Genomic DNA, 13,700 nt, shown 5'->3' with positions numbered 1-13,700 from the left:
GCTGGGCATCATCCAATCCGTTGGAGAACAAACAGGACAAAAAGGCAGAGGAAGGAAGGACTCACTATTTGCCTGTTTGAACTGAAACACCGCTCTTCTCCTTCACTTGTACTGGGACTTGCATTATCAGCTCCCCTGGTTTTCAGGCCTCTGGGCTTGGACTGAACTACATCAATGGCTTTCCTGGGCCTTCAGATTTCTTAGCCTCCATAACTACATGAGCCAATTTCTTATAATAATTCTCTCTCTCTTGTCTCTCTTTCCCTCTGCCTTTCTCTTTCTCTCTCTCTCTCTCTCGAAATCCCTGACTAATCCAGACACTGGATAGCCCCTGTAAAGAAGACTGTTACTCATGACTGAATCCATTTCCCCTTCTTACAAGGCTGTCCGACTACAAACTACATTTCTCATCTTCCCTTGTGGCCAGCAGTGACCTTGTAACTACATTCTCACCAATGGAATGTGACCAGAAATGAGGGATCGTGGCAAATTTAAAACATACATCTGCAAATTCTTTGCCACTCCTCCAATCAAAGGATGAAATCTAGCCCCCGCCTTAGAGACTCCCTTGCAACCAACAGAATGTGGTCCAAGTGGCCATGCCTGGCTCCCAGGCTAGGTTAGAAAAAGGCACGCAACTCCTGCCTGCTGCTCTTTGGAAGCTTGTTCTGAGAGTCTTCAGCTATCATATTAAGAATACTCACTACCCTGAGGCCTCCATACAAAGGGAGCATGTGGACAGGATCAGAGAGAGAGAGAGGGAAAGGGATACTTAAAGAGTCCCAGCTGTTCCAACCTCATCTGTTTGAGTCTTCCCAGCGCAGGTACTTCCAGATGAGCCAGCCTCTGCCTTCATCGGACCACAATGGCATAAAAGACCCCAAGGGAGATCACCTAGCAGGGCCCAGCCGCCTCCACATGTGAGAGCCAAACTGAAGCCCATTAGTAACTGAAGCCACTTTTGTAGTGGGCTCCTACACAGCTCTCTTTCACAGAGTACTGGAACATGTATGGAACTTCTTTTCTTGGTGGGGGGTGGGGGCGGGGTTCCTTTTTTTTTTTTGGTGGGGAGAGGTAATTATGTTCATTAATTTCTAGAGGAGGTACTGGGGATTGAATCCAGGACCTCATGCATGCTAAGCATGCGCTCTACCACTGAGCTGTACCCTCCCCTCTGTATGGAACTTCTATGTTACTTGTTGAAATATATTTTTTTAGACTTCAGTTCTGTGCTCTTTTCATCACTAGAACGTGGAAATGCCATGAGGCCTTCCCATGAGAGAGACAGGAGCTGCTATTATTTTTAAGCCATGTACTTGGGAACATCTTCATTACAGCAACTTACCTTCACCTTAAGTAACACACACAATAGGCCCTGGATAAAAGACCGTCTGGTACTGATGGATACAGATTTTTGAGAAACCCATCCTCCAAGAAAAAAAGCCAGCTCACTACTCAGAAGAGTCTGACAGTGAAACCGAAACAGCTGAGTCAGGTACACAGAATGTCAATCAGCTTTTAATGCCTCACCTTCAATGACGGGAAACACTAAAAAGAGAGACAATAGCCGACAGACATTAAAAGAAAGCTCCTCATATCAGAGGCCATGATCAGACAAATAGATGAATGAAAAAGAGATTTAGAGGAAGCATAAGTGGTAGAGAATGAAAAGAAAAAGTTAAATTATAATTAATATCTTCTAAATGAAAACATATTGCATCTGTGAAACAAGATATAATTTCAAAAATCACATTGAAGTAAGAGATCTTAGAAATTTAAAATGCGGTAATTGAAATAAAAAATATTGAAAGGGAGTGCTGAAAGATGAAATAGAATAAATATTTTAGAAATTAGAATAAAAATGCAAACAAAGGAAAAAAAATAAATACCTAAAACTTGAAGACCTGTTAAGAGAGGTGAAGTATCTGTCTAAGGAGTTGCAGAAGGAACAGAGACAACAGAGGTGGGAAATCATATAAAAAGTGAATCTCAGAACTGCAGAGCATGAGCATATTGGTGAAATATTCTCCTAATGACCAACAAAATTAAGAAGTGATTCACCCCAAAGTATATAATCATGAAATTTCAGAACTTCGTGGATAAAAAGAAGATTCCAGAAAGAGGAAAAGAGGCAAACAGGTAACATACAAAGAGATGAGATCAGAATGACATAAAACTTCTTAGCAACAACACTGGAGGCTCGAATACAGTAGAGCAAAGCCTTGAAATTTCTGAAAGAAGTGTTTTTAACCTTGAACTCCACACATGCAAGCTATCAGTCAAGTATATGACAAGAGACCCTTTCAGACATGAAAAATGACTTCTAATGTACCCTATTTTAGCAGTTCTAGAAAATAAAGCTTCAAAGGCAAGGAAGAGAAATACAAAAGACAAAACAAAACAAACAGGAATAAGGTGTTCAAGATGACAAAATAAAGGGAGGCTCCAAAATGAAAATGGTTCAGGAGTCCACACTGAATCAGGGGGACAGAGAGCAAGGGAAAGAATTCCCTAAGAAAGAATTTAATAGGGCATTTGGGACAGTGCTTAAATGTTTCAAAAAATGAGTAATGGGCATATGACATATCAACTGGAGCATCGTGGGGGAAGCTGAAGGAGACTCAAGTGTGGGATTAAGACACACACACTGCTATGCATAAAACAGTTAAACAACAAGGACCTACTGGATAGCACAGAGAACTATATTCAGTACCTTGTAATATCTTTTGTGGAACAGAATCTGAAAAAGAACACGTGCATAAAACTGAAACTCTTTGCTGTACCCCTGAACTAACACAATGTTGTAAATCAACTTAAGTTTGACTATAATTAAAAAAAAAGGTGAAGCAAAAAAATGAGAGAATTTTTTTTATCTCTGGGTAAAACAAAAAGCTGAAGAGAAAAGAGGTGGAAGTGTAGTATCCTGCTTGGCTCAGCAGAGGACAGTATGTAGAAATATATAATTCCTGTACATTGATTTAAATATTTGCATATAACTACTTTGAAGGGAGGCAGTTAAGGAGGGAAAGGGGTAGAAGATGAGAGCTAAATCTTCAACTAACATAACAGGAAATCAACAGGAAATATCCAATATTTATAAATAAAAAAATAGAATTAATGAGTACATCACTTAGAAATATGGAGGTATATACATCAGGCTAAGTAGAAAAAGAGTTGAAACTGGCTTCCTCCAAGGAAATGAACTGGAAGACAACATGAAACTGTAATATCTCATCACAAGAATCAAAGTAATACTTAAATTTCTTACTAGGTGCAACTATTCCTTTTTATTACAAAATGCATTCAACATATGTTCTGGAGATGATCAGAAATGGTACTAGAACCAAGGAACCAGAAAGTATGGATCATTTGTTTTCATATTTACAGATTTATAAGTTTGACTTTGGTTTTCATTCATTTTATATCCTCTCCTCAAGATATATTTCAAGTTCTAGAATAACAGCAATTACATGTTCTATTCCTTCAGTCTCACCATTTCTCAACACTCTGAAATACACACACTCACACCCCTCCAAGAGACAGTGTTCCTCATTCTACAAGTACTTAGATGTAGATGTGCTGGGGATATTTTATACCACAGTTATTTACATTCTAGATACTTGGAAAACATCAGTGCATAACATCAACAAAATCTCTCTCCTCAGGGAGCCTCCATTACAGTACTATTTAGGAAAAAAATCAGAGTAATTTATTTTAAATTATTTAGGTAATATAGGCTTTTTCTGACTTACTGGAAGGATTATAAAATTAGTAGTTTAGTCTCCAAGGAAAAAGGACTAGTTTTTAGCCGTGAATCCCATGCCATATATGTCTATACTTTTTGATATTACAGAAATAACATCACTGAGAGTTTATTACAGACATGGCTGTAAGATAAATTAATATCCATAGATGTAATTTAAATGATTTCAATTTAATCAAATCCCTAGAAGAAATATTTTATGAACTTCTAGGACATAGTCAAAAAAATAGCTCTCTCCTAAGAACATTTTACTGTTGCTAAAATTCCTGAACTCGAAATAGATATATTATCTATGTATATAAAAATATACAATTTTTCCTTAAAGTATTTTCAACACTGAAAACATTACTATTTAAGCTATAATTAAATATTAACCTAAGTAAGATCCCTTTTTTTAACATAGTCATTTTCATAATCTCTTTTTTTCTTCCAAAATGATTAATTTTTACTTATCTACTTAGTTCTTAGAACATAGGTCATTATTCTCACCCTTTTTATTCACTGGGAAGGAGCTACTGAAATTAAAACTTTCCAAGAGTCTGTCATACAGAAAGTTTTAGAGCTAAAAAGTCAGCAAAATTACTTATGACCATTTACTAACACAGTACATACAACCGTCAAGCCGACCTCCCCTCTTTTGTGTGTCTAAAGAAAAAAACATATGAAAAAACTGTACAACATAAAAGCAAGAATAAATATTTCAAGCATCAAATTATTATATAGTAATGATAAAAATAACAGCTAACATTTACTGAATAGCTACTATATACCAGGCATTTCAATATATTTGTTGTACTTAACTTTCAGAATAGTCCTCTGAAGTATTTACTTTCCTCATTTACTTAATTTTCAAAACAGCCCTCTGAAATACTTTCTTCGTTTCAGAAAGATGCATAAGGCTCAGAGACATTAAGTAACTTTCTCCTCTCTAGAAACATAGGACTTGAAGGTGGGTCTGCCTCTATATAAAAAGCCCCAGCTCTTTCTAATATGCTGAGTGATCTCTTACGATGACTTAAGGTGTTAAAACAAACTCTCACCAACAGACAAGTATGGATTTTCTTTCTTTCAGACCTTATTATTCATAGCAAAACTTGTTTTCCAGTCTTTTTATAAACATTTGCAAATGTAACTTGGAGTGATGAAAATGTTCTGAAACTAGATAGTGGTGATGTTTCCATCACACTGTGAATGTACTAAATGCCACTGAATTGTAACTCTCAAACGCTTAAAATAGTAAAGTTTATGCTATGTGTATTTTACCACAATAATTTTTTTTAAATGTCATTTGGCCCAAAGGAAGTACATTAGAAACTTATCCTTTACACATACAGGATCATAAATTTCAAGGTTGCTTCTTCATTTCTAAGGTTATCCAGTTAAATTCTACCTCGTTGCTAGTGACTTACAAATTTATATCTCTAGCAGAGACCTGACTCCTGAATTCAGATCACCCATCCAACTTCCCGGTCAACATCTCCATGTGAATTTCTAACAAGTTCAAATATTGAACATGTCCAATACCACATTCCTCATGTTCCCCCCATACCAACTCCTGACCATTCAGCCCAGTTTAAATGATGGCAACGCCACTCTCCCAGCTGCTGGGGGCAAAGCCTCAGTATCACCCCTACATCTCTCTCCCTCCCCACTCTCATCAGTAAATTAGGATGGTTCTACCTTAAATCAAGGTTTCTCAATCTGGCCGCTTTTGACTTCTGGAGCCAGATAATTCTTTGCTGTGGGGGACTGTCCTGTGCATTTTACGACATTTAGCAGCATTCCTGGCTACTACTCCCAGATGTCTGTAGCACACCCCAGTTGTGACAACCAGTTGTGATATTCCCAAAAGTTCCCTGCTGGGCAAAATCACCCTCAGTTGAAAACCATGGCATGAAATATATCCAGCATTCAACCCCTTCTCAGCAGCTTCACTGACATGACCTTAGTTCAAGCTATTATCATCACTCCTCTTTATTTCTGTAGTCACCTCCTAACTCGTCTCCTTGCTTCCACTTCAACTGACCACCCACGATGATGCTATTAAAATCTTATTTAAAAGAAAAAGATCAAAATCAAGCATAATATGAAAGAAAATCATCAAACCACGAAAGGAAAAACAAAAAGAAGGAACAAAGAAGAAATATAAAATCAACTGGAAAACAAGGCAATAAACAGATACCTATCAATAATTACTGTAAATGTCAATGGGCTAAATGCTCCAATCAAAAGACACAGAGAGGCAGATTAGATAATCAAACAAGAGCCTACAATGTGCTGCCTACAAGAGACCCACTGTAGGGTGAAGGGCACACACAGATGAAAAGTGAGAGGATAGAAAAAGTATTTTGCACAAATGGAAATGACAAGATAGCGAGGGTAGCAACACTCGCAGAAAAAAATAAGACTTTAAAACAAAGGCCATAAAAAAAGATAAAGAAGATGGAGATTCCTTAAAAAACTAAAAATAGACTTACCATGTGATCCAGCAATCCCACTCCAGGACATAGATCTGGGAGAAACTCTAATTCAAAAAGACACATGCACTATTTACAATAGCCAAGACATGGAAGTAACCTAAATGTCCATTGACAGATAAATGGATAAGGAAGTTGTGGTACATTTATACAATGGAATATTACTCAGCCATTAAAAAAGGAATACAATAATGCCATTTGCAGCAACAGGGATGGACCTGGAGATGGTCACACTAAGTGAAGTCAGAAAGAGAAAGAAAAATATCATACACTATCACTTATATGTGGAATCTTTAAAAAATGAGACAAATGAACTTATTTACAAAACAGAAACAGACTCACAGACATAGAAAAGAAACCTATGGTTATCAGTGGGGAAGGAGGAGTGGAGGGATAAATTGGGAGTTCTGGATTTGCAGATGCTAACTACTATATGTAAAATAGATAAAAAGGTCCTACTGTAGGGCACAGGAACTATATTCGACACCTTGTAATGACCTATAATGAAAAAGAATATAGGAAGGGACAGACTAGGATTTCAAAATTTGTAGATACTGACAGGCATATGCAGAATAGAGAAACACGATTATACTGTAGAGCACAGGGAAATATATACAAGATCTTGTGGTAGCTCACAGTGAAAAAAAAAATGTGACAATGAATGTAAGTATGTTCATGTATAACTGAAAAATTATGCTCTACACTGAAATTTGACACAACATTGTAAAATGACTATAACTCAATAAAAAATGTAAAAAAAAGAATATGAAAAGGAATATATATATGTACAACTGAATCACTATGCTATACACCAGAAATTAACACAATATTGTAAATCAACTATACTTCAATCAATCACTCAATCAATATAAGATCATGTCATCACTCTGTAAAAACTCCCCAGTGTCTTTTTATCTTACCTAGAGTAAAAGCCAAAATTGTATTTTGACCTTGAGGACACTGCTGCTTTAGGCCCCATCACCCCTCTGACCTGACCTCCCATCACTGTCCCCCATGTTTGCTCAGCTCCAGCCTGCTGGCCTCTTCTCTGGTCCTCAAACAGGCCACACCCATGCCTGCCTCAGGGCCTTTTTCCCTGGGCCTTCTCTCTGTCTGGAATATTCCTCACCCCAATATCCCCATGACTGTCTCCCTCCCTTCCTTCCAGTCTTCACTTCCTCAGCGAGTTATCACATAGCCCACCTACTTAAAATATCAGTCTCTCACCCATCACTGCACACCCCTCTTCCTTGCCTTATGTTTCCTTCTAAGCACTTAGCACCATCTAACATGCTCTCTAACTTCCTGATCATGTTTATTAGCTTGTTCATGAGGCTCGAGGATTTGTCTGCTTTATTCTCAACTTATCTCACACATTTGTCACAGTGCCTGGCACACAGTAAGGTCTCAACAAGGATCAGTGGAATGAACGAACTTCTTAGAACCATTACTGAGAAAGTTTTTAAGAGACCACTAGTTACTCTGGCTTCAGAGACCATGATCTGTTCATCTCTACAAAGCAAGCAACCATGCATAGCTATGTGTTTATTTAAAACCACAAGCAGCATCACTCCTCATCTCAAACACTTGCTGACATGATCCTTCTTTCTTGGCAGAGATGACAGATTGCCTGATACTAAATACAGATCAGAGGAACTCATCACAGTGATGACGGGCGTTCAACAGCCTTGCCGGATCAATGACCCCACAGCCGACGGCTCACGAGTCTCTCCCTCATTACAGAAATCCTTAGCAACATAATATATCACTCACTTATTATTCATCAATCCATTGTTTTCCCAAAGCCAGGACTCACTTACAAACGCCTCTAACTTGGATGAGGTTGACTAACATCTAACCTATGGACTCAGGGGAAAAACAATAGATGCCAGGAAAGAGCTTAAGTGACTGGCAGCTACCATCTAAATCCAGAAAATGGCTTCTAAGTTTCTAAAATAAGGTATATTTATCTGGATCTCCATGGAAATCTGTTCAAATTCCAGATTACATTAGACGTGAGTTGTTGGATTTGATAATATATAAAAAATGCAGCTAATTTCAACTGCAATGGAGTTTTTATTTTAAATTCAAATGAAATACATTAACCATGCATAAGTAGGTACAGACTCTAAGATGTTGAGCTTGTCTTTGAAGGTGATGACCCAGGATTGCTCTAGGGCAGAAGACTCTTCAAACTGATTTATGGCTTACCTTTAAAATAATGCTGCATTCATGTCAGTTTTATTTTTAATAGCAAAAAACTAAAAGCCACTGAAATGCCAAGCGATACCAGAAGAAAAAATAGACAAATAGGTACTGATTAAATAAACTATTAAAAGTCCAACAGAAAACTCTGCAACCACTAAAAGATAAAACTGACCCGTGAGCTCTAACGTGAAACGTTCATCACGACATCATTATATGATAAAAGCAGCCGGAGAGTAGGATTCCGCAGAATATGATTCTGACTGTACGAAGCAGTGTTCGTGTGTATGTACACACAGGGATGTACACATTAGATATTTTCACATCCACATTCTCCACCGTTTCACACTCTGCTTCCAGCCCCGGAGGCAGGTCGGATGGAGACATCAATGGGTTCCCTTGCCTTGTGGCTTCGGGTTGGATTCCGCCATTGAGATCCCCAGCAGGAGATGTGTGGGTAAGGACCATTCATTACCCTGAGCCCCTTCCCACCTTTTCAATGCACTTTGCTTATATCCCTCTAAAGGCCACAGCATCTGTCGCGCATCCTCCCCATGAAAGTTTTCTCTTCAGATTCCAGAAACCACTCCCTTTCTTTGCCTGCAGACTGAGAAGCTGTAAATAAAGACACCAGCCCAGGGGCACTCCATCACAATTCCTCATAGCTGTTCTCATAGCTTGCTCGTATTTTCCTACTTTTGTAAATAGTCCTTTTATTAAACTCTTCTCAATTACCTACTTTGCATTGACCATTTCTTTTTTGGCAGAACTGTAACTAATAATGATAACAAAACTTTTGTGTGTCTGTATTCTGTGTCATTTATATACTAACATATTTGTATTTATATATGCAAAGGAAGATACACATGGTCTAGGTGTTGACTTTTAATTTTGTATCTTTTAAATTTTTTCTACCTTTAAAATGTCTGGTCACATACAAGTAATAAAGGTGCTATTCAGAAATGAAACCAAATGGGAAAAATATATGTTATCACCTTTTAGCTGGCACATTCATGAGGGAAAGAAAAGAGGTAATGAATACCAGGGAAAATGAGAGTGATGACACGATATTCATTCTGATCTGTGCAAAGCGTCTGAGGGGAAGGCGCCTCACTTCTGAAACTGAAGTGTGACAGTTATCAAAGTGTTCATCCACTGTAAAAGTGGGCTGCACCATCTTGTTCCACTGACCTACTTTCAGAAAAGCAGGCCTATTTTTAAAATTTGCTTCTAAATAAGCCCATTTCCTTAACACATCCCATTCATGTTTCATATTTGCTACTTTCCATTTTAATTGCACTTTTTTGGGAATGTTAGACAGGAGTACAATCATATAAATGTGCTTATTTAGATATGATAAAACATTTAGTCTTTCCTGATTAAAATAAAATAGCCCCATTCACATAAATGCAATATTGACTTTTCGAACTATTTTCAATGCTTCCTAAAACTACTGTGAGGTAAAAAATGAAAATCACTAATGTGGTATTAAGAGCCCACAATTAAATGAATTTACAGAGGCTTTAATGCAATTAAATTTCCTCCAGACTCTATCTCTAATGGTCCTGGGGTTTTACTTAATATACTTGGAAGCATAATTCACTTTCGTTTTTGCAAGATCATGTAAATATTACAAATATCACCTTTACACATATTTCCATGGCGACATAATATGTTTGCAGTCTATTTAATTTACAGATGATGGGACTAAAATGAAAACTCTTCAAGGACCACAGATCTTCCAGAACATCACATTTTCCAATTCTAAGATATTAAGTGCATAAGTTATCTGTATTTGCAAGAACGGACTCTTGAAACGGTAATACATATTTTAAATACTCTGTGAAACTTTTAAGAAAACTAAAAGCTAGAGGAAAGAAAGCCATCAGTATATAAAGAGCCGAGAAGTTTGGGGTTCATCACTGAAGTTAATAAAGCATTAGCCTTTAAAATTAAATTTAATACATCTTTTCCACAGCCACACTGAGGAAATACTAGAAAAGAATGTAAGTTATATGGAAGCCTCAAACCTCAACTCAGCTCATTCATACAGTTATATACACAGCAGTTAAGGATCTTAAAACACATGAGGGCAACTGTATAGTCACAACTTACGGACAAAGATCTTGGGATAATTTTTCATGTTCCCACACCTAGATATACAGGATCTATGTGAGAAAATATTCAATTAATGTATAGCTAACTAGTTTGTACCCCCAAAGACAAAGACATAGATTACTGGTCCAAAGCCTTTTTTAGCAAAGGACATCAGTTGAATTCAGATTCATTCTCGCAACCGATGTGCCACACAGCAGTGATACATCTGACAAAGGCAGAGCAGATGTAACTATGGAAATCGTAACTTCAACTGACAACAACATGAAAATTCAGTAGGATAACCAGCATCACGGATGGAGATGACAATTATGTAGTCAGAAGCAGCAAATGTAAGCTTTATTATAAAGAAGAAGAATCTACTTTTTTTCCCCTCTCTAGATATTTTCCACTACTCCACAAATTGGAACAAGGATGGAAAGAATAGTCTTCTCATTAATGAAAATGGGACAAGGGAACAGCCAGGACATTCCTACCTGGTTTCCAGACGAACTGATTATCCTGTTTGCCTTCCAAATGAGCTGCGTGGGACAGCAAGAGAGACAGTAATAGAAACAGCTTCCTCGTGCCCCTCCATACCCAGCGAGCGAGGGCCAGACTGCCCTGGGGAACCATTCTTCAGAGTCTCAGCCTCCTCACTTGCCTATTCCTAGAAGGAAAAAAAGAACATCAGATAAGTTCTTCTGCAAAGAAATTACAAAAACTCACTTGGACTTCTGGAACCTTTAGCATGACGACATCACCAATTTCCCATGGCCATAAACAAAATACATAGGAAATTAACATTTTAAGGTCAGATATGAATTAGCCCACATGTTCAATCCTTACCCATGGAAGGGACTGTACTGCTCCCCAATCAGCTGACTTTTGTTTTTAAGAGCAGGGGGAGCAGATCCCTGATATAGTCCCTCTTTCTCCTCAGCCAGACTCCTTCAGGAGCCCACGATTTGGGGAGAAAGATCTGCATACACAGCAACATTCAAAAGAGGGCAATGAACACTTTAATAGTAGTATTAAGAAAGGGGGGTGGGGGGTATAGCTCAGTGGTAGAGTGCACGCTTAGCACGCACGAGGTGCCGGGTTCAATCTCCAGGACCTCCACTAAAATAAACAAACAAACAAACATCAAAAATTTAAAATACTCCTAAATAAATTTTTTAAAAGGGAAGAAAGTAAGAGGAAAAGACGGAAGAGAAAGCAATTCGTTCTTCTCACCTGAGGAAAACAAGAAGGAAATCAAACACAAGGTAATATCTGAGAAGAGCCAGGGGAAAAGGGCTTCAAGGTGCCAGGAAGGGCATGTCAGGACGAGAGAACTCGGTGCTGAAATGCATCTTGTGTCTGGGGCCTGGGAGTGGGGCCAGTGGCTGCAGCGAAGGACACAAAAAGGAAGAAGGAATGGACAGAGATGGGATTTAGAACGCAGATTGGGGAGCAAATGATAAAGAGTCCTGAATGGCACTTGAGGGACTTTGACTTCATTCTGCAAATGATAGCACTAAGGATCACAGGAGAGCCAGTGACTTTTAAGTAGCTGACATCTGTGTGCATAAGGGATTACCAAGAAACTGAGGCCAGTTAGGAAACAAAGATTCCAGGTGAGTATTGATGAAGTAAAGGATCAGAAGAAACCTGAATGGCAGTGCAGAGGCTGGGTTTCAAGGACTTGGTTAACAGCTGGATGGGATCTATGAGATAGAGAAGACAGAAAAGACAGAGAGGTGACTGAACTGATGGGGCCATTCTCCCGAAAAGGAGAAACGTGAAGAGGGGCAGTTTTGAAAAGGAAGACAAAGAGAATTTCCTTTCAAGAACATTAAGCCTGTTGTGCCTACAGGATATCCAAGCAGTTTCCCAAAAGGTATTAAGAAAATCTACCTGGAGTTAAGGAGATATGACAAAACTTGCCACAATATATGTGTTAGAAAAATAAAGTAAGAGGCACAGGTACAGGGAGATAAAAGGACTGAACAGTAAGAATGTCAAGAGTAGAAGTTATTGCCCCTAATATTTGCTAGAAGTGGGGAGCAAATTTGACCATGAACTTCCAAGTGACCAAAAATAAAAGTGGCTACTACAGCCCTCATATACGTAGGAGTAAAGTTTAAATTCTCTTTTTTAAATTGTTTTAGGAAAAGCCATTGCCCTGGTCCCAAACACTGATGGAATTTACCCCCAAGAGTTCTCATCAACACAGATGCTATGCTGAGCAAGGGCTGAACGCATCCATTCATCAGTAACACAGACACCAGCAATCTGCAGTCAGTGGGGCCCAGGGCTCTCCCAAGTACAAATCAGTGAAAATGATTCTGCAAAGAGTCAAGAGAAGGAGCTGAAGTACACAGCTCTCTGATGGCCTGCCTTGTTCCGAAGACTAAGGGAATAGTTGGGTAAGCAACCGAAAGAACTTTTCTTCAAAATTCTGCCTCACATACCAATATGGAGAAGAGTGGAATGTTCCAGCTGAAATGAAATAGAGCTCTCCTGCTTGATTATTTGTCCCCAGGACTGGCCTGTTAAGACTATTCCATGGAACCTTTGGGACATTACTGGACACAGCTCAAAAACCTCTGGACTAGATGAAAACTGTACCCCCTTACATGAGACATCTTTACGCATACACACACACACACACACACATCCCCTAGACAACGGATATTTCACGTTGCTAGTGGCAAATCTACACGCTTAACAAGCAACACACAATGAATGGCGAATGGTTTGGGAACTGTATCATGGTATTTTAAAGTCTGCATACACACACACACAAATAGGTGATTAATTCTTCACAATATAGATTTGCCACAAACACTTTGGTCTGGACATATTTCAGAAGGCACCATTGCCATTAATTCCATCAAGGCAGCGGAAAAAACTCTCAATATTGCCCCCTCATAAAACAACAGACCTTCCTAGTGAATCAGACCCATCAATTTAGTTGAAATCTATACCCCGGGGAAAGCAAATGAACTGGCCTTCTAATGATGGGTTTAAGTCATTGTAACATTAGAGAACTTTTGATAAAAATGATGATTTGAGTTTTAGGGTAGTTGATCCTAAACTATTATTATTACTATTAATAGATCAATTAACCAGCAGGACCAGCTCTCTATTGAGACCACTTCTTTTGTGACAGGCAA

At 38.4% G+C, this 13,700-nt stretch overlaps 1 protein-coding gene across 1 annotated transcript in view; it reads right to left on the bottom strand.

The window, feature by feature from the left end:
* Positions 1–13,700, bottom strand: part of THSD7B (thrombospondin type 1 domain containing 7B) — a 764,170-nt gene that overhangs the window by 647,511 nt on the left and 102,959 nt on the right. Inside the window, exon 2 of the mRNA XM_064484730.1 lies at positions 11,037–11,209. Coding sequence (XP_064340800.1) covers positions 11,037–11,175 — 139 coding nt within the window. The 5' untranslated portion in view covers positions 11,176–11,209. The remainder of the gene's footprint in view (positions 1–11,036; positions 11,210–13,700) is intronic.

This window comes from Camelus dromedarius, chromosome 4 (assembly GCF_036321535.1).
Source record: "Camelus dromedarius isolate mCamDro1 chromosome 4, mCamDro1.pat, whole genome shotgun sequence".
Lineage (NCBI taxonomy): Eukaryota > Metazoa > Chordata > Mammalia > Artiodactyla > Camelidae > Camelus > Camelus dromedarius.
Note: the sequence above shows the minus strand (reverse complement) of the source record. Positions and strands in the feature narration are given on the sequence as shown.